Source organism: Globicephala melas, chromosome 12, assembly GCF_963455315.2.
Source record: "Globicephala melas chromosome 12, mGloMel1.2, whole genome shotgun sequence".
Taxonomy (NCBI): domain Eukaryota; kingdom Metazoa; phylum Chordata; class Mammalia; order Artiodactyla; family Delphinidae; genus Globicephala; species Globicephala melas.
In genome coordinates, this window is record NC_083325.1 from 32297841 (window position 1) to 32319871 (window position 22031).

A 22031-nucleotide genomic window follows, 5' to 3' on the forward strand; every position below is an offset into this window, starting at 1 on the left:
ATAGGCCAAATAGTTTGATATTACTGATTCAATTTGCTTTCCTCTGGCTCTTCTGCTAGCGATGGTGAGCATCCTTACATATGCTTATCGACCATTTGCATTTCCACCTAATAATAATTGCAAATATTAGAGTCAGGCACTGGAATGTGCATTCTCTCATTTGATTCTCACAACAACCCTACCAAAAAAGATAGCATCTGCTTCCCTCCCTCCATTTTACAGATGAGAAAACCATTTCCAAGAGACAAATCACACCTTCGAGATGACGCTATTTCTAAAGAAAAGTAGTACTACCTTGAGTAAACAAAAACCACCAAATAGACGCATCCCTACCCATTCGTCCTCACTAACCCGTTTCTCCATTCCCCAGGTGTGCTCACCGGCCCTGGTACTATCCACCAGGCGGTGCTGAAGCAGGTGACCACGCTCCACTATCCGAAGTCATTCCCAGTGGAGCCATAACACCCTTGGTTTCCCCTTGTCTCCAAAATCGCGAGCTGTCAACTGACTTCATGCTTAATATGCAAACCTAAACCCTGCGGGTGTCGCACCGGGTGCCCTGCCATTAATCTTTTGACCGATCCCTCCCCTTGGCCACTGTCACCACCTATGTATGCCTTAGAGACATGCCAGTTACCTGTGACAGGATTAATAGCTCATCCTACAAGATCTGTGTAAATATATGTGATTCATTACACGGTGTCATTCTTGAGACAAGGACATGCATAATGGAAATAAACACCCATGAGAAGATGTAACCCCTTGAATATATATTGGTTATTTTCTTTTTCTTGCACACATTCCTAGTTCAGCATGGCGTGCAGTCCACATTAGATGGAATTGCGCCTTCCCTCAGCCATGTCCCCTAAGCTTTGGAAAGACATGTTTCCTGAGATTAAAATCACTGGCTAACGGTTTCCAGCCCCGCTTCCCGTCCCCCTTTCGCCTCTCAGCCTCCTCCTGCCTGGTTGGGGCTCGATCTGCAAGCAATGGTATCCGCAGTCCTTCGCTGACAGAGGGGGTGTCCAGATTCCGAGGTGTCACCCTTTGGTGTAGTGCCACTTAAACCCAGGACCTACCCACTCCCTCCCAATCCTCTCCTCCCCCCGCCCCGCGCCGCTCTAGGAGGAGTCAAAATGTCCTCTTCCCCAGCTGGAGTGGATTGTAGTGCGTAAACAGGATTAACTCTCTCCCACCCAGCTGCGCTGAGCAGCCCGCGGCCTGCGGGCCGGAGCGAGCCCCTTGGTGCGCGGAGGGCGAGGCACGGGAAGCGGGGGATGGTGGAGCTCGGGACCTCGGAGCTGTCCCTGGGGCGCGCTTCCTCGCCAAGGGGGGCGGGGGGTCACAGCCTCGGGAGCTGCTCCTCGGAAGCCGGGGCTGACGGCCGCGACGGCTCGGGCTCCTAGCCGCAGCCTCTCTCCACCACCTCCCTCTCCCTCCGCTCGCTTCCTCTCCGCCCACCGCGCTCTAGCCGCCAGGTCGCAGCCAGCGCAGTCCTCCGCCCCCCCTAGCCGTCGCGCCCGCCCTCCCGCGCCCAGCCATGGGGGACCTGCCGGGCCTTGTGCGCCTCTCCATCGCGCTGCGCATCCAGCCTAACGACGGCCCGGTCTTCTACAAGGTGGACGGGCAGCGCTTCGGCCAGAACCGCACCATCAAACTGCTCACGGGCTCCTCCTACAAGGTGGAGGTGAAGATTAAGCCCACCACGCTGCAGGTCGAGTGAGTGCGGGCGCGCGCAGCGGCTGACCGGCCCCACTTGGGGTACGCGGGGTGGACCGAGGCCCCCGGGACAGCCTGAGCCTCTCCTGGGCAACTCTTGCCTCGCACCGCGCCCAGCGGGCCCAGGAGGTTGGCGGGGAGGAAGTGGGGGGCGGGTATAAGGTCAGCTCCCTGCACCCTAGGTCCCGTCCTCTGCCTTACACTACTGTCTCCGCTGTTCTCGCTTCCCTCCACGCCTCGCGGGGTGGGATGTTTAAAACAGCGACAGGAAGCCAGGGGTTGGGGGCTTTTTCTTTCCTTGTAGAATTTTCATCCCTTCTGTGCAGCTATCGGCGCGGACCCGCAGGCGGCCGGGGTGGGGCAGAGGGGAGAAGCTCGCCGCGGGGTTCACTTACCGCAATCTCGGTCCTCTGCCCCGTTCTGTGAGGCTGAAGGAAGGAGAAAGGCTGAGGAATGAGGTGTAAAGTCGGGGGCGGGTGATTATTGGGGCTCCCTGAGGGATGCTCCCCACTCCTCCATCAACCCTTATGAGCCTGGGACCCCGGAACTGGAAGACCAAGACGGAAGGCAGCCTCCTCTGCTTAGGCCTAGTTTCCCGGTTTTCCTTGCCTGGTGTTTTTCTTTTTCTCCCGAATTGTCTGTTCAGCCTGGTGATTAGCAACATCCTGACAACAAAAGGATGGTTTTTTTATACTTATTTATTCGTGGCAGGTTTATCTCTTCTCTGCTACCAGAGGTTGATGCATCCAGTAGGCTCTGGCTGGCAAGTCAGCGTAGGAGGGTGCAGTAGCTTATGGGGAAGTATCCAGGACTGGAACCCTTTACCTCTCAGCTTCCACGTAAGCATGGTGTAAAGTCCAGTGTGGAAAGAGGAAATAAACCATCCTATACTGTATCTACCTTTGGCTGAGCTTGGGAGGTGGGGTGGAGAGGGCTTTGACTCCACCTGGCACCTTTTATAGCTTAAGTGTCCTCCAGTAGTTGTTAATTCAACAAACTTGTATTGGCCTTCTAGATGCCAGGCTCCAACTGAATGACCTAGAGCCAAACCTGAGGTGTGTCTAATGCTCTTGGTCCATTTACTTGTCCCCATCACTGATAGCTCCAAGCACCCATTATCCTCACATTCCCCAGTGTTCTGTGCATCTGGTTATAATGCAGACTTTTTCTTTCCCTTCTTTCCTGGCAAAACCCCTTCTACCAAGTTATCTGTTCTATTTCCTTCAAGATAGTTCTCTATTTTTCAAGTGAATGTAAAAACAAATTTGTGTTAATGATAAAACTATTTTTTGGGGTTACACTTTAATTTTATCAAAGTTTTTCAGTGCCCTAACCCAGTGGTTCTCAAACTTGAGTCTACGTCGGAATCACCTGGAGGGCTCGTTAAAACACATGTGGCTGAGCCCCATCCTAGATGTAGTAAACTCTAGTTTACTATATCTAGAGTGGAGCTTAAGAATTTGCTTTCTGATGGTTGGCAGGTGATACTGATACTGCTGGTCCAGGGATGACACTTTGAGAACCATTACCCTAACATGAAGAAATGATGCCAGTGAGAATTTTTGGTGTGTGGCTGGCTTGAGGAAGAGTACCCCAAATTATGGGACCCCTGATTGTTGGAACAGAAGAAAAAACCATTAGAGAACTAGTTCAGTGATTCTCAATCCTACCTGTGCATTAGAATCACCTATGCAACCTTAAAATAAATTTTCTAGTGCCCAAACCACACCCCAGACCAACTGAATCCTATTCTCTGGGGTTTGAGATGGGGTGGGTATAGGTAGGTTTTTAATAGCTCCACAGATGAGAAACAAAAGAGGAAGACCATTAACAGAGTATAACTCAGCCTTGTGCAAGTACTTTGGATGAGAATACCGATGTCAGTCCAGAGAGATTAAGTAGTTGACCTAGGGTCACATGACTGGTTAGCTGGGGAAGTCAAGCCCCCTAAACTCTCAGAACTTTCTACCACACCACAGTGTCTTTGTTAGCCACACCCTATGGGGTTTTTGCCTGGAGTTGTGGTCCAGACCAGGACAGGGCGCCTAAGCTAATTCCTACCATATGTGGTCAACTCAAGTCCATTGCAGGAACATTTCCATTGGTGGTGTGCTTGTCCCGCTGGAACTGAAGTCTAAAGAGCCTGATGGGGACAGAATCGTATATACAGGAACATATGAAACAGAAGGTGTGGCCCCAACCAAGAGTGGAGAACGGCAGCCCATCCAGATCACCATGCCGGTAAGGCCTGCCTGGGATTGTGGAGTGTGGTGCCAAGGCAAGTGGAAACCATGGAAAAGAAAATACGAAACATTATTTCAATTCATGGTTTCATGTTCGAATATATTTGTTCATAATGTCCAAGTACAATTAATTAAATGATCCATGCTTCTCCAGTGATCGGTTTCATAGTAATTTCTTATGTGGCAAAAATTTAAGTCTCTCCCTACATTTTGGTAATCTGTTCCATTGATCTGTCTACACTTATGCCAAAGCTGCATTGTTTTAAATACATTGCTTTGACAGTACGTGTTTGTGTATTTTGTAATTGGTCACCTTACTGAACTTGCTTACTAAAATTCTTCATTCGACGATCTTGGGTTTTTCAGGTAGACAGTCATAATCTACATATAATTGTGTCATTTTTTGATTTTTTTTTCTGGCCTTCCTGCGTTGGCTAATGTTTCTAGAATAATGTTGCCTACTAATAGTGGTAATCCTTGTCTCCAGGGTTTCACTGTTAGATACAACGTTAGTTTCAAATATTTATTATGTTAAAGCATCCTGTTTCTAGTTCACTAAGAGGTATTTTTTTTAAATTGGGAGGTGTGTGAATTTCTTCTAATTCCTTTTCCCATCTACGGAGATAGTTTTTCTTCTTTGATATATTAATGGAATAAATATAAAATATACTTTGAAATACTAAACTTCCATTTATTTCTTAAAATAAACACTACTTAATGTCATTTATTATTTGTAATATATTACTACATTCAATATGCTAATATTTCATTTAGGGTTTTAAAATTTTTGTTTGTTTGGTTGATTTATCAGCAAATATATAAGGATTTCCTATATATGTCAGGCACTGGGAGAAGAGTGGTGAACAAAATAGATATCCCTGGCTTCATGGGGCTTCTTATCTAGAGGAGGAAAACATACTTTATACATGATTGTCAATAATAAAGTAAATAATTGTTATTAGACAAAATGTACTGAAACAGTAGTGGCACCCTTGGGATATATACCAGGGGTCTTAGTCTAGCTCAAGATTTAGGGGATGGCTTTCTTGAGAAAGAACTAAAGACATGTAAGAGTTGAGGGAAGAGGGAGCATTTGAGGAAAAAGGAGGTACAAGGATCAACAGCTGGGGGAGAACAGAATGTGTTTCAGTGAATGAGTAGAAGCCCTGTATAGCTGGAGCAGACAGTGAGGCAGAGACTGACTCAAGATTAAGATCGAGTTAACACAACAGTGTAAATCAACTATACTCCAATAAAAATTTTAAAAATTAAAAAAAATAAAGATTAAGCTGGAGAGGAAAGTAGGGTTTAGATGTTACAGGACCTTCTTTCCTTATTGAATTTATCTTAATGCCTGTGGGAATTCATTGAAGGTTTGTAAGTCAACTTTGATAAGCAATTTACATACAAATTGTATGTAAATACATTAATACACCAATTTAAAGTATTCAGTTACATAGATTTTAACTACTGTATAATCACCACCCCAACAAAAATATAGAACATTTCTGTCATCCCCCAAAATTCCTCCAGGCCCATCTGTAATCGATGGCCCCAGGCTTAGCCCTCTCTGACCTTTTTGTCTCAATAACTTAGTTTTAACAGTTCTAGAATTTCATGTAAATAGAATTGTAGCATTGTGTCTGACTTCTTTCACTTAGCGTAATGTTCTTGTATAACGTCATTGTAGCATAATGTTGTCACATAAATAGTTGGTTCCTTTTATCACTGAGTAGTATTCCATGGGAAGGATATACTACAGTTGATTTGTCCCTTCACCAGTAAATGAACAGCTGGGGTGTTTTCAGCTTTTGAGGTTATGAATAAAGTTGCTATGAATATTTGAGTATGAGTTTTAGAGTGAGGATGTTTTCATTTCTGTTGAGTAAATACCTAAGAGGAGATTCGAGTCACATGGTAAGTACATGTTTAACCATATAAGAAATATCCAGACTGCTGTACCATTTCATATTTCAACCAGCAATGTATGAGAATTCCAGTTACGTTACATACTTAATTATATATCAATCTTTTAAATTTGGAAATGCACAAGACCTAGAAGAGCCCAAACAATTTTGTTTCATGGTCTATAATGTAGTCTTTAAATCAGATAGCCTAAATCTTCCCTCTTTGTTTACTCAGTTATTTTGACTATTCTAGGCCCTTTGCATTGTTATATAGATTTTAGAATGAGCTTGTCAATTTCTCCAAAAAATGGGGTATTAATTGGGTTTGCATTAAATCTAAATGCCAGTTTGGAAAGATTTGACACTTTACTGTTGAACCTTCTGATACATGAATATATCTGCCTATTTAGGTTTTCTTTCATTCATCTCTATAATGTATTACAGTGTTCCCTGTACAGATTTTATACGTACTTTGTTAAATTTACCATTAAGTATTTCATATTTAAATGCTACTATAAATGGTGGTTATTACTAGTATGTAGAAATAAAATTGATTTTTTTCTATACTCATCTAGAATCCTGAGGCCTTGCTGATTTCACTTATTAGTCCTAATAGTTGTTCGGGATTTTTTTTTGTAGAATCCCTAAGCTTTTCTATGTATGATACATTTTTTTTTTCATTTTTTAAAAAATATTTATTTATTTTTTTGGCTTTATCGGGTCTTAGTTGTGGCACGTGGGCTCTTCATTGCGGCCGGGCTCTGTAGTTGTGGCACACGGACTTAGTTGCCCCATGGCATGTGGGATCTTAGTTCCCCGACCAGAGATCAAACCCACGTCCCCTGCAATGGAAGGCAGATTCTTAACCACTGGACCACCAGGGAAGTCCCTCATTAACATTTTATTGAGGATTTTATATCTGTGTTCCTGAGGAATATTGGTCTATGGTTTTCTTTTCTTGTCATTGTCTGGTTTTTGGTATCAGAGTAATAATACTAGCTGCATAAAATTATTTGGAAAGTTGTTCACTCTACTGTTTTCTGGAAGAGTTTGTATAGAATTAATATTATTCTTATTTAATGTTGGATAGAATTCACCAATAAAAGCATGCATTTCACTTTGTCTAAAGGTTTTTAGTTACAAATTCAATTTCCTTAATTGATATTGGGCTATTCAGGTTTTATTTCTTGAGTTAATTTTTTTTTTTTTTTCTTTACGGTACGCGGGCCTCTCACTGTTGGGGCCTCTCACTGTTGTGGCCTCTCCCGTTGCGGAGCACAGGCTCCGTACGCGCAGGCTCAGCGGCCATGGCTCACGGGCCCAGCCGTTCCGCGGCATGCGGGATCTTCCCGGACCGGGGCACGAACCCGTGTTCCCTGCATCGGCAGGCGGACTCTCAACCACTGCGCCACCAGGGAAGCCCTGAGTTAATTTTTTTTTATAAATTTATTTATTTTTGGCTGCATTGGGTCTTCGTTGCTGCACGCAGGCTTTCTCAGTTGCAGCGAGCGGGGGCTACTCTTCGTTGCGGTGCACCGGCTTCTCATAGCGGTGGCTTCTCTTGTTGCGGAGCACGGACTCTAGGCGTGAGGGCTTCAGTAGTTGTGGCACGCAGGCTCAGTAGTTGTGGCTCGTGGGCTCTAGAGTGCAGGCTCAGTAGTTGTGGCACACGGGCTTAGTTGCTCTGTGCCATATGGGATCTTCCTGGACCAGGGCTCGAACCCGTGTCCCCTGCATCGGCAGGCAGATTCTTAACCACTGCACCACCAGGGAAGTCCCTTGAGTTAATTTTTGTAATTGGTCTTTGATATCATTCATTTATTTCAATTAAATTGTCAAATTGTTGGCACAAAGTTGTTGGTAATAATCCTCCACCATTCTTTGATGTCTTAGGATCTCTAATGATGTCCACTCTTTCATTCTTGATATTAATAATTTGCCATGCCCCCCCCCCCACCAACCAGTCTAGCTAGAGATTTATCAATTTTATTGGCTTTTTCAAAAACCCAGCTTTGTTTTCATATGCTCCACTGGCCCATTTTTCTGTTTCATTGATTTCTGATCCTATCTTTTTTTTAAAGTTAGTTTTTATTTGTATGTTTGTTTGTTTATTTATGGCTGTGCTGTGTCTTTGTTGCAGCCCATGGGCTTAGTTGTGGTATGTGGGATCTTAGTTCCCCGACCAGGGATCGAACCCAGCTCCCCTGCATTGGGAGCCTGGAGTCTTAACCACTGGACCATCAGGGAAGTCCCCTGATCCTATCTTAATTATTTATTTCCTTCTTTTGTTTGCATTAAGGTATTTTAATTGAGGCTATACACACACACACACACACATATACACACAGAGTAAAATGATCTCTTTGTATATTGTACAGTTCGGTTTTCCATAGTTGGACTATATGCACCAAAGTGTGCATTTCTTTGAATCTTTTCTTCTTGGGGCTCACTGAATTTCTTGAATCTGTAAGTTAGTGTTCTTCCAAATTTGGGTATTTTTAACTGTTATTTTGTTTCAGATTTCTTTTCAACTTTATTCTTTTCTTGTAGTTCCTCAATTACACATTGGACAGCTTGGTATTATCCCACAGATCTTTACAGTCCTGTCCAGTTTTCTAAAAGAAAAGAAAATTGGTTGTTCAAATTAGATCATTTCTATTGATGTATACTCAAGCTCAGTGATTTCTTTTCTTCTGCCATTCCCAGGCTACTCTTGTGTTTATTTTCTGAAATTTTTTCTGTCATTGTACTTTTCAGCTCTAGAGTTTTTTATTTGTATTTTCTATAGTTTGCATCGCTCAAGATTCCCTATGTTTGCTCATTGAGACCATGTGCCCCTTTACTTCTTTGAGCATGTTTATAATTGCTGGTTTGAAATACTTGTTTGGTAGATCCAGTATCTGGCCCCATTTAGAGTAGGAATGACTTTTTTTCCTGAATGTGGGTCATGCTTTCCTGTTTTGTTACATGTTTGATAATATTTGATTAGAAACTAAACATTGTAGATAATATATTATTGATTCTAGTTTCTTTTATTCTTCTGAGGATTAGTCTCTTTTTAAATTCTAGCATGCGGTAACATTGCTGGACTCAAACTACAAATTCTGTCTTCTCAGCAGGGTAGCAGCTGATATCTCTGCTTAATTTTTTTCAACTTCCAGTTGCTGCTTTTCTAGCCTGGTTCCCTTGTTCCAGTGGAGTTTAGCAGTCAGCCAAGGAATTGGACAGTTTATACTAAGATTTTGGGATCCATCCACCCTGAGGTTTCTCTAAATTTCCAGCTGCTCTGCCAGTCCTGAGCCCTTTGCTTTGATACTTTCAAACCAGTAAGACTCCAACTTCTCAGGTTTGGGAATGCATTCAATTAAAAAAACAAAACAAACAAACAAAAAAGTGAACTTACAAATCTTATTCAGCATAATTTTCTCTTTCAAGAATAAAGTCTTCTCTTAGACGAAACCAACCCTGCTGACACCTTGATCTGGGACATCTAACCTCTCAAACTGTGAGACAATAAACTTCTGTTGTTTGGAAAAGAAAGAAAAAAAAGACTCTACTGGTTTGTCCGCTTTTTCAAGCAGAAAAAGCCCCCCTCCCACCAGCCCATACAAGCAGTTAGGGAAGAATTATGGCAGAGTTATAGTCAGATTTGGGGTCTCACCTCTTCCGTAGCTCTCTTGTTTCCAGGATTTTCTCCCTAAATTTCCAGCTGCTCTGCCATCCCTGAACACTGTCTTCTGCCACTTCTCGCAGATAAAGCTGCCATTTACTTGGGCCAGAACTGCCGGGGGATTGGGGAGTAACCTCAAGCAAAAAAGCCGCAGGGACAATTCTTAACTGTTATAGTTGAGATCTTTCAAGGGTAACTCTGGTTTCTGTCCTGCTTTTAGTTGCTTTTTAAAGCCTTCAAATAGTTTTTGTTTATATTTTGTCAGATTTTATAATTCTCTATGTAAGTTTCACCCACCAACTCCCCATTTTTAAAAACATTTCAATGTAGGACTTCCAGTTCCTGATAATGTGACAAGATTTGCATGTTGTTAAAATCGGTCTAGTAGCAATATGTAGGAGATAGGCAAAGGACAATTAGAAGGTTCTTCACCATTTAAGATGTGGTGTTAGGGTTAATAACTTAATAAAATGAATTGGGCACATTTTCATAGTTTGTGCTCTGAAACAATTTACATAGCATAGAATTTAGCTGTTACTTGAAAGTCTGACAGAATTTCCCCATACAAGTCAGGATCCAAAATAATGGTATTTGGAAGGAATATCCCTAACTTTCAACTTAGTCCATAATGTTTGCCTTTGGGGGGCTTTGAAGATTTTACTGAGTCAATTTTAGTTGTTTTTCTGGGGAAATCATCCATTTCTACAGAAACACATTTTAAAAGGTATTTTTAGACTTCTAGGAAAATATTTGAAGATCACACATCCAACAAAGGACTGGTGGATCAAAATAAATCTCTTTTAAATCAAATAAGTGTCCTTCTACCATAGTGTATCGAGAATAGCATATGTAATTAGAGTTGAAAGGAAACATTAACTCGAAGCAGAACTGCAAATACTAAAGTTATTAGAGGGCTTCCCTGGTGGCGCAGTGGTTGAGAATCTGCCTGCTAATGCAGGGGACACGGGTTCGAGCCCTGGTCTGGGAGGATCCCACATGCCGCGGAGCAACTAGGCCTGTGAGCCACAACTACTGAGCCTGCGCGTCTGGAGCCTGTGCTCCGCAACAAGAAAGGCTGCAATAGTGAGAGGCCCGCGCACTGCGATGACGAGTGGCCCCCGCTTGCCACAACTAGAGAAAGCCCTCGCACAGAAATGAAGACCCAACACAGCAAAAATAAATTAATTAATAAAAAAAATAAAGTTATTAGAATTTTATTTTTGTTTATTTTTTAAAATTTTCTTGAAGTATAGTTGATTTACAATGTTGTGTTGATTTCTTCTGTACAGCTAAGTGACTCAGTTATACATATATATAGATATATATATTCTTTTTCATATTCTTTTCCATTATGGTTTGTCACAAAATATTGAATATAGTTCCCCATGCTATACAGTATGACCTTGTTGTTTTTCCATCCTATATATAATAGTTTGCCTCTGCTAATCCCAAACCCCTATTCCTTTCCTCCCCTACTCTCCCTCCCTCTTGGCAACCACAAGTCTGTTCTCTATACCTGTGAGTCTGCAGTTTCATAGATGTGTTGATTTGTATAGTATTTTAGACTCCACATATAAGTGACATCGTATGGTATTTGTCTTTCTCTTTCTGACCTATTTCACTTAGTATGATAACCTCTAGGTCCATCCATGTTGCTGCAAATGGCATTATTTCATTCTTTTTGATGGCTAAGTAATATTCCATTGTGTGTATGTATGTATGTATGTATGTATGTATATATATATATATATATATATATATATATCTCACATCTTCTTTATCCATTCACTGTCAATGGACATTTAGGTTATTTCCATGTCTTGGCTATTGTAAATAGTGCTGCTATGAACATAGGGGTGCATTTATAATTTTCAAATTATAGTTTTGTCTGGGTATATGCCCAGGAGTGGGATTGCTGGATCATGTGGTAGTTCTATTTTCAGTTTTTTGAGGAACCTCCAAACCATTTTCCATAGTGGCTGCACCAGTTTACATTCTCACCAACCGTACAGAGGTTCCCTTTTCTCCACACCCTCTCCAGCATTTGTTATTTGTAGACTTTTTAATGATGGCTATTCTGACTGGTATGAAGTGGTCCTCATTATAGTTTTGATTTGCATTTCTCTAATAGTTAGTGATGTTGAGCATCTTTTCATGTGCCTATTGGCCATCTGTCAGAATTTTAATGAGAGCCCAAGGGCCAGTGAGCTAACTTTAAGTTGTTCATTCTTTCACTGAACTGGTACTGAGCACTGGGTCAAGTGCAGGAGTGGTCACCATAGATGAGACTGTACCCCATCTTCCAGATGGTCACAGAGCAGGAGAGCAGACCTCCCCACCTTCTCCCTGGAACCAGTATGGGCTGAGGGGACCAGAGGTATAACTTGCTCTGGTTTTAGAAGGGTGGAGTCATACTTCTTTTGCTATAGGTGTAAACAGAACCCTAGGGAGGAAGATTAACTTATTTTAGAAAGAACTCAATTAAACACTTCTTAATTGGATCTGTAAAGTGAGAACTTCTACATAATTTTGAATGAGAATGAAACAAAGGTATTTTTTTAATGTGAGAATGATTTAGACCGAGTCATGAAACGAAAGATTTTCTTACTCACCATAAGTCTGGATTGCCTGTCCAGGCACGGCTAAAAGGTTGGAGAGCCTTTAGATGCGTTGGGAGGATGTTGTAGTGACAAGGATCTCCATGCTGTAACTAATGAATCCTGAGTCCCAACAGTAAAACCTAGATTCTTCCATATAATTTCCACTCTAGAAGAAGCAGGTGATTGATAGTTGATTGTTCCAACAATGATCGCACATCATTTGGTCTGAGCATTGGCCATGCATTTGTATCTTATTTGTAATAGGCTGATTCTAAGGAAAACAATTGAAATTAGAGGTTTCCTGATCATGTCAGCAGCTCTTATGTTAAATTCAAATGTTCATTCTAGTGGTGAAGCTTTCAGCTAGCCTTCATCATTATCCTACAATGTTTTTAAGTTACCAATATTTCAAACTTAAGTTTTAAAAAGTATGGACATACCCCACTCTCACAGACAACACCAAAACATTGAAATATCCAGGTAAATGCAATCAATTAAGCAGGAAGTTCCTGGATTATTAAATTTACATTCTTTACCAAGGGAAACATCAGTGCTATGGGTGCCTGAGGAAACGTCTAGAATGTCAGAATTAGAACTGGAAGTTATGAAGGTATTGGGATGCCATCTACTTCTGTAATTAACTGTGATTCCAGGCAAACCTTCGTGCAATGGGTGTGTTTCCTCAATGCAAATAGGTGGATTCCACTATCTGATGACTAAGACCACGGTCAGCCCTAACATGGTGTGAAAATTACAAACTTACCTTTAGGGGTGTGGTACTAATTATTTGCTGAAGAAAGTCAGATTCTCAAATACTGTCATTTAGGATCACACCAAATAGGACTGAAATCCCACAAATTTATGTAGGATTCCTTTCTGGTTGGGCACAGACTCACAGAGAAGTGTGGGGATGCATCCCAGCATTTCAAGGGCTTTGCATGATTTTCTTAAAAAATTGTAAAATAGCATGACAAGGTTCAGAAATGTGCATAAACTTTTAAAGCACCAGTAATCCCTACATTTTGATATGGCTCATTTTCAGATTACCTTCCACATATATACATTCTGTAGTTGCAATAGCTTTTAATACATATTTTGTACAACTTCCTACATATTCATTTTTATAATTTTAAGGGTGACATAAGACTCTATCACAATATATCATAATGATTACACTCTTACCCAGATATTAGATATATTGATTGTCCCATCATAAAAAGTGCTATAATGTAAAGTTTTGTGCATATAGTTACCTCAATCTGAGTAAAAATACTTGGTCAAAAGAACTGAATCTTTATGGCTGTTCCCACATATGGCCTTTTTGGTGGTTCTTTTTTTTTTTTAAGGTGTACATACTATTTTACAATGTTACTAGCAATAAAGTCTACTGGCTTTGTTAAAATTATGACATCATTGAGAATTACTTTCAAAAATAGATTTTCTAGTCTACGTTTCACTATCACAAGAATGAACATTTCTACTTGTTAATTTAATTTTGTTTCTTCTTGTGTATATTATTCTTTCATGTTTCATCAATACTTCTGTTGGAAATTATTTTTTAAAAAACTCAGACTCCTAATAAAGGTAACCAATCTGTCATATCTGTCATATTTCTCTCACTATCGCTTTATTTTTATTTTCCATTGTGTAGAAATATAATTACATTAAAAATTTTCATTTTCTGTTATGATTTCTTCTTTTAAAATGAAGACGGTTATTTTTTCCATAGAGTTGACAGTCTATTTTGGTTTTCCCATAGTTTTGGATTTTATGAGATTTAACTTTCCTCTTATTCAAACTTGATTTATATGTTTATACTGTACATCATTTTCCAAAAGATTTAAACTGGTATTTCGCGTGTTATGAGTCCCAGCAGCAAAGCCTAGGCTCTTAAATATAATTTCCACTCTAGAAGAAGCAGGTGAACGATTGTTCGAACAGTGATCGCACAGCTTTTGGTGTGAGCATTGGCCATGCATTTGTATTTTATCTGTAATACTTGATTCTATTACAATTGAAATTAGTATTATTTTTAAAAATTTTTATTCATTTATTTTTTGGCTGCATTGGGTCTTTGTTGTGGTGCGCGGGCTTCTGATTGCGGTGGCTTCTCTTGTTGTGGAGCACAGGCTCCAGGTGCACGGGCTTCAATAGTTGTGGTGTGCGGGCTCAGTAGTTGTGGCTCGCAGGCTCTAGAGCTCAGGCTCAGTAGTTGCGGCGCACGGGCTTAGTTGTTCTGCAGCATCTGTGATCTTCCTGGACCAGGGCTTGAACCTGTGTCCCCTGCATTGGCAGGCGGATTCTTAACCACGGCGCCACCAGGGAAGTCCTAGAATTATTATTAATTGAAATTAGAGAAGGTTTCCTGATCAAGTCAGCGGGTATAACGTTAATTGAAAATTTCATTCTAGTGATGAAAGCCTTACATATGTTTTAACACTATTTTATGACTTTTGTCAAGCTTAAGTATTGTAAATTACAGACACAACCACTTTCACAGGTAATAAGGAAGTCTTGAGATCCCCAAGTAAATGCAGTTAATCAAGTAGGTGAGTCCAGCAAGGGAAGCTGAATTAAAGGTGCACCAAAGCAACTTCTTAGGAGTCTAAGGTTACCTCAGAGTAGTTTGTCAGATTTTTATAAATCATTGGCTGAATGATGCTAGGGTAATTGGCTATTTGGGGGAAACATCACTGCTGTTCTTTCTGGATGCCATACTTCAAAAAGATATTTCAGATGGATCCCAGGGTTATCTGTAAAAAGTCAACTTCGTAAAAAATCAAAATGAACAGAATTAATCTAAAACCTTAAAGAAATGGAAAAAATCCAAAGGTGAAAATGGAAAGCTTTGATGACATAAATGTAAAATTCCTGTTAAACATTGTAAACAAAGTTAAATTTTCCTTAAAAGCCAATTTAAATTAAAAGGCAAACGATGGTTGGTGAAAAACTTATTTGTAACATGGATGGTTAAGCTGTGTTGCCTCGATTTGCCACTGCGCCACTAGGGAAGCCCCAAGATGCTTATTTATACTGATTTTATTTACTAAGGAAATAACATCATGTCTCTATCAATATAATCTCATTCTGTGCTCCCAAGTCAGTGGATTTCTAAGTGACTCTATTCTTGGTGAATTTCACATGTCTCCAGTGGATTTGGGTGGAATGGTGAGTAGAGAGAAGTACTCTGGGGATTCTAGGGCATCTGGTTGTAAGACCACCATGGAAATTGTTTAACACGAGTTCTTCAGATTCCTCATTTGTTACTGAGCAAAACAAATGAGTCTCCTCTCTTTGGAAGCTGATGGGTTCTCTTTCACATGGGTTGTGAAATAAAAGTCTACCAAACCTTGCCACTTATAAGAACACTAAGGCAAATAAAATGTCCAGGTACGTAGTAGAGTGTCAGTGTCAGAATAGACTGGGTGGCTTAAACAGCAAATATTTATTTTTCACAGTTCTGGAGGCTGGAGGTCCAAGATCAAGGCTCCAGCAGACCTGGTATCTGGTGAGAACAATCTTTCTGATTCACAGACAGCTGCTTTCTTGCTGTGTTCTCACATGAAGGAAAGCAGAGAAAGAGAGAGATCATCCCTCTCGTGTCTATTTTTATAGGGAACACTAATCCGATTCATGAGGGCTCCATCTTCACACCCTAATTACTTCTGGAAGGCCCCACTTCCAGATACCATCACGTTGGGGATTTAGGCTTCAACATATGAATTTTGGGGAGCTACAAACATTCAGTCCATAGTAGTGTCCTAAAGCACTCTACACACGGCAGTTCATAGATGTTCTTCTCACTCAGGGAGAAAAAAGAAAAACCGTTCAGTACCTTTTAGCTCATTTGCTTATATAAATAATTTGGTACATTGATTATAGTGTCTAGATGGGAATTAGGAAACCTAGCTTCTTGACCTGCCTCTAGCATTAGCTGGCTGCACAGTGTAGACCTAGGCCAACTCACTTAACCTCTCTGAATATTAGTTCTTTCATCCTTAAAATGGAGATGTTACAACCAGTCACAACACCAATGTGCAATGACATATGTGAAAGTAATTGTATTAAAAAAAAAAGAACGATTAAATGCACAGAATTATACCATGTATAATTGCATAACCTGGGAGCCTGCCCGGGTAAATTTTCCTTGGAAGGCACAGATGGGTTGGGAGGGAATGGAGAGCTTGTAGTTGCTTCCTCTGTTCTTCAAGAGTAATGTCAGCTTTGGATAGCACATCTGTTCTTAGCCAGAAGAGAAGAAATCCTGAGTTAGGTAGAGAGATGCCCAGGAAATAGAACTCTAGAAGGAAGAATAGGAAGAAGGTTAATGGGAAGTTAAAACAACTAAGGTGTGGGAGAGAGGAAGACATATGCCTATTTAGCAGTTAAGTTTACTTTAATAAGACCTTGGGTCCAACATTAATAACAGAGAAACAAAGTAGAAGCACCTAAACATCCCATATCTTTAGCTGTGACTTGCTGTCAACAGACTTCTATTTTGGTCTTCTGTGTTACTGAGAACTCTTAGATTGAGACTTTATTAATTTTAAGGTCATTCAGGTGTAAGTGTAGTGCCTTAAGGCTTTTTGTTTTGTTTTGTTTTTTGCCTGTGGTCGTGATCATCTTTGTTTGTTTGTTTTTGTGACCAACTTTTATTTATATCTGTTTCAGAAAAGGTATTGTCTTTCCCACTTACCTAGCCTGATATCAAACTGCTCCCTCAAAAGTTTAGCTGGTGTTTGTAAAATATTTTTATAACTTAATTTAATTCAGTTGCACTTAAAATGTACAGTGTCCTGTGCTGGTCAAAAATAATAATAAGTCATCTTGGTGATTTGTAAAATGAGATATCAGTTTGTTATTACCACCATTACCCTATTGTAAACAAAGTTGTAATATTTTCATTAGCATATATGTATCCTTAATAGAATTTATTAAATCCCTAGGGTTCAAGGGATATATATGTTCATTTTTCAGGGGTGATAGATCCATTTCACCACTTAAAATATTCTTTCTGATTATAAAAGTAACTATTTATTGCAGAAAACCTAAGTAGAAAAGATATAAAAACAATTTCTTAGAGAGCTATTGTTAATATTTTTTCATTTTCTTTTCTCTGTACATCTTATTTTGTGTATTTGAACTCATAATGTATATAAAGTGTTTTAATCTTTTTTCTGTTAAAATTGTAATCATTTTCTTTCATCATTAAAACTAAATTCCTGTTTAGTGATTATATAAATTCATAGTACAGATATTCCACCATTTTCATAATAATTTCCTAAAGTTGGATGCTTAAATTGCTTGCAGTATTTGGAAATGTTTGCTAAGTTGATAGGTGAATAATATCTCTGTAAAGTATGTATTTCTTTAATTACTAATAATATTACATTTGAATATTTTTCAGATGTTAGCCAAGTTTTTAATGAACTGTCCAGTTTTATCCAAATGTTCTTAGTAGTTCTTACTAGTTAATTCATATAATATTTTATATTAAGGATATTAGCTATTCGGTAATACTTGTAAATACTTACAATTTGCCTTAACATGTTTTCTGATTATAAAAGTAAAATTCAATCATTAAATTTTTAAAGTACAAATAAGTACATAGAAGAAAATAAAACTTATTCCATCAGCATTCACATGTGTAATTTTAATGGAATTAACACTAGACAGTCTTGTTGGTACTCTGCTTAGTTCAGGTGACAATATAGAATATACTAGAAAAATTTTAGTAAATATTTACATTTAGAATTGTTACATAGTATTCCACTACACACATATGCCATAATTAATTAAGGATGGAAAGTTAGTGTTCAATTTTTCACTACTCGAAACCCTGTGGTATTCTTAAGGTAAATTATAAGTGAAATTACTGGACCCAGGTATGTTCACACCTTTACTTGATACAAATTACCCTTCCGGAAGGCTATGTAATTCAGTTCCCACTGGCAGTGTTCAGAATACCTGTTTCCTTGGTGCTCACTAAAAATCCATAGTTCTAATTTTTAATCAACGTTGTTGTATAGTTTACATATAACAAATGTACCCATTTTAAGTATACTGATCAATGAGTTTTTTTTTAACATCTTTATTGGGGTATAATTGCTTTACAATGGTGTGTTAGCTTCTGCTTTATAACAAAGTGAATCAGTCATACATAAACATATGTTCCCATATGTCTTCCCTCTTGCATCTCCCTCCCTCCCACCCTCCGATCAATGAGTTTTAACAAACACATACATATACTCTTGTAACCACCACCCCAATCAAGATGTAGAATGTTTCCATTACCCCAGAAAGTTCCCTCTTGCACATTTTCATCTATCATCAATTCCCTCCTCCTACCCCAGGTAACTTGGGTAACCACAGATGTTTCCTGTCAGCATAGATGATATTCTATCACTATAAATTATATGGAGATATAAAATATATGGATATAAATGGAATCATATAGTACATGTATTCTTTGGGGTCTAGATTCTTTTGCTCAGCATGTCTTTGAGATCCATCACTGTTGCTGCCTGAATCGGTATGTTCTCTTATTGAGTAGAAAGCCATTTTACTGATGTACCAAAATGTGTCTATCACCAGGTGAATGATGAAACATTTGGGTTGATCCCAGGCTGGGGCTTTTGTGAATAAAGCTGCATATATGTGCACAGGTCTTTAAGCTACGACTCTCTAAAAAGAGATCCTTCATTTTCTTACCTGGGAGAAGATTTGTGGACTCTAGGTACATCACCTACTGTTTCAGGTCAAGCAGATTTCTCAAAGGCAAGCCATACCTTGTTTTAGGGTCCGATTAGCAGGATGAGGCAATGGGGCAGGCTATGATTTTGAGAGCATCTTGGAAGGCTCTCTGGGGAGCGCCTGATCGCCCTCCTCCTGTAGCAGCCGCAAGCATAAGGCTCCTATTGCTCACAGCCCTCCCCCACGATGTCTTCTGGCTCCTGACAAGTCTAAGAACCCTGCTAAGTCAGGCCTGGCCTCTTCCCATGACGGGGGGTGGGTCAGAGGAGAAAATAACGACAGGCATCATGCTGTTTACTGCCACATCCCCTAAATAGCTCCAGGAGGCAGTGGCAGGGCCAGGCTACCCTACAGGCCACTTGAGCCCCTGCCCAGTGGCCTCTAGGGTATTCTGTGCCCTCTTCTCAGCTACATGAGAATTGTGTGCTCAGGACTCCGTAGAATTCCGTGCAGTGTTTGCAGGGCCTACCTTCTGGAAGTAGAATGCAAACTTCTTGAGAGCAAAGGATCATGCCTTATACAAATTTTTCTATGTACGAGGCGCACAGTAGGTACTCACATAGGGTTTTGGGTAATGTAAAATCAGAACCTGAGACATGGGCATGGCTTATAAACACTCAATAGTGTTTGAAAGCTAAAGTAGGGTCTTTAACAAACAAATGCTTCCGATAACATAGTTTTCCCTGGAATTGAAATTAGTGATGGAGGGCAGTTGTAGCTTTTGTTTCGTGTTGTTGTGCACATGTTATTTTGTACAGCTATTTTTCGTAAAAGAAACCAAAGACAATCATTAAACACCATTCCCTCTCTTCTCTTCCCAATCTCCCTTCTGTGGCAACCTCTGAAATTCTGAGATTCTAAGAGAAGTTTCCAGAACCTAAATATGGGAAACAGATACATTTGGGGAGTTATTTGTATTAAAGGCAATATGATAACAAATGCCATGAGTGGGATGGGAATAAGATTTTACAGAGAAATAAATGGTTTACAGACAGCTTTTCAGGAAAATCTCTCTCACAATAAAGGAAGATAGTTCAGTAGAGTAAGGGCCTAAGCTTTCAGACCACAAGAGCCTGGAGTGATGACACAGATTACACCTCATTACACAGGACATCTGTTACTAAGTCTAAAGTCACTATGCTCGCTGCATGACAGGCAGTAAGTCGGGAGACAAGTTATTGGGGGAACTTTATTTGGAAAACCAGCAGACTGAGAAGGTGACCGACTAATGTCCTAGAGAACCATCTTACCCCAGTCAGAATTCAGGCTTCGTTTATACTAACAGGTGAGGGGCAGGGGTGAAGGGGGAGTTGGTTGGTGTAAACTTCTTGGTGCCGGAATCCTTTGTTCTTGCAGCTCTCCATGTAGGTCAGGTCACGATGTTCCCGTAAACCTCCAACAAGACAAATGTTATTCTCTGTTCTGCACTTTTTGTCTTTATATGAATGGGAAAGTGTTGTGCTCTTAAAGGTCAGAGCCTTGAGAATGGGCCGTCCTGTATATTGCAGGCCATAGGCAACATTCTTAACTCAAAGCAAAAGCAATAGAATACAAAGGTTGAAGTAAAAGAAACAGATCTAATATGGAGTCAGATTTGTTCTTCCCTATTATATCTCTTTCACGAACATCAACTCTTATGTTTGCTCATGGCAGAATGAGGTTTTGATGGGGCATGTCTCTCTTCCCTCAGTTCACTGACATTGGGACCTTCGAGACGGTGTGGCAGGTCAAGTTTTACAATTACCACAAGCGAGATCACTGCCAGTGGGGAAGCCCCTTCTCCGTCATTGAGTACGAATGCAAGCCCAATGAGACCCGCAGTCTCATGTGGGTGAACAAGGAGTCCTTCCTCTAAAGATGGCGCTTTCTGATGCTGTTGGACAGTCTCTTCAAAGATCCACTTTTAGATAACCCAGCACAAGCCTTCACCAAGGCACACCACTCCGTTGCTGTCTCCCATTGGGTGCCAATTATCTACTAGCCCTGATTATTCTGAATGTGTAATTCCCCTCTGATGCGATGTCCCTGACATAAAAGGTCATGATGTACCCTGCCCAAGAGACTCCCTTTCTGTATTCTGTGTTGGTGTTCCTGCCTCCAGTTGCTCTTGCTCATGCTGGTGGCCACTTGGAGGAGCTCCGTGGAATCCGCAGGCTGTGTCCCACACTTAACTTTTCCACTGAATGACTGTGCTCTTTTGTTTCCAAGTTGAGTGCTTCCCTCTTTTTTGTTCAATGTTAAATAAAAAATAACAGTGTGCTTGGGTTCCATCCCAAGTGTGCAAGGGTAACATGTAACTTGGGATGTTTTCCATCTGTGTCAAAGTAGCCTTTGTGAAAATGTGATGCAAACAGCAGTCAATGGGACTCAAGTGTTGTGCTTTCTATAAACAGCTCGGCTATTTCAGGGAAGAATCATGACGAAAGAAAAGGACAAATATTTAAGAAGTGTTTGTAACGTATTACAACTCAAATAACGTAAGGTATTGTGCTGTGGCCTAGTGGAAGTGGGAACGAGCCTTGTGTGGACCACTGTTAAACAAGGTGACCAAAGTGACAGGGTTAACTCTTTGGCAAGTGACTGTGGTGTCCAAACAGGCATGCTGATGGCCTCCCTACATTCCCCTCCACTTGAACTTTGTAAAACTGTGTATGGAACTATAATCAACTTTTGATATTTCTTAATAAAGGCATTGAAAATCATCCCTGACTTGCCTTCTTAATTTGGGCAATATCTGTCTAGCAGGTGGACCTCTGCTCCAGGCCAGCTCTACTAAGATTGCTACTGAATCCAGGCAGGTACCGCTCACCACACGACAGGTCGGTAAATCAAGAGATGAGGTGGAGGGGCACAGAATAATGCCTTTATTCGGAAAGCCAGCAGACCAGGTAGATGGTGGACTACTGTCCCAAAGATTAGAATTCAGGCATCTTTTATATTGAAAGGGGAGGCGGTGTGGCTGTTTGTTGCAAACTTCTTGGTGCCGGAATCCTTTGTTCTTGCAACTGTCCATGTAGGTCAGGTCACGCTGTTCCTGTAAACCTCCAACAAAACAAATGTTATTTTCTCTTCTGCAACTTTTTAATCTCTCTATGATTGGGAAAGTGTTACACTTTTAAAGGTCAGAGCCTTGAGAATG

The 22031-nt window shown here is 40.4% G+C and overlaps 2 protein-coding genes across 6 annotated transcripts in view; one reads left to right on the forward strand and one right to left on the reverse strand.

Annotated features, from left to right (window-relative positions):
• PLEK (pleckstrin) overlaps window positions 1–2368 on the reverse strand; it is a 58568-nt gene extending 56200 nt beyond the window's left edge. For 3 of the 5 annotated variants that reach the window (XM_030877422.3, XM_060309827.2, XM_060309828.2), the window contains exon 1: window positions 2115–2368. The gene's annotated coding sequence lies outside the window, so the exon portion shown is untranslated. Of the gene's footprint in view, window positions 1–1549; window positions 1821–2114 lie in introns of those variants that run through there. The other 2 variants (XM_060309825.2, XM_060309826.2) reach the window with 2 other exon arrangements.
• Window positions 1132–21594, forward strand: CNRIP1 (cannabinoid receptor interacting protein 1). Its single transcript, XM_030877420.3, has 3 exons — window positions 1132–1719; window positions 3810–3960; window positions 20583–21594. The coding sequence occupies exons 1-3, from the start codon at window positions 1541–1543 to the stop codon at window positions 20745–20747; spliced, it is 495 nt and encodes a 164-aa protein (XP_030733280.1). The 5' UTR covers window positions 1132–1540; the 3' UTR covers window positions 20748–21594.
• The last annotated feature ends 437 nt before the right edge of the window (window positions 21595–22031 follow it).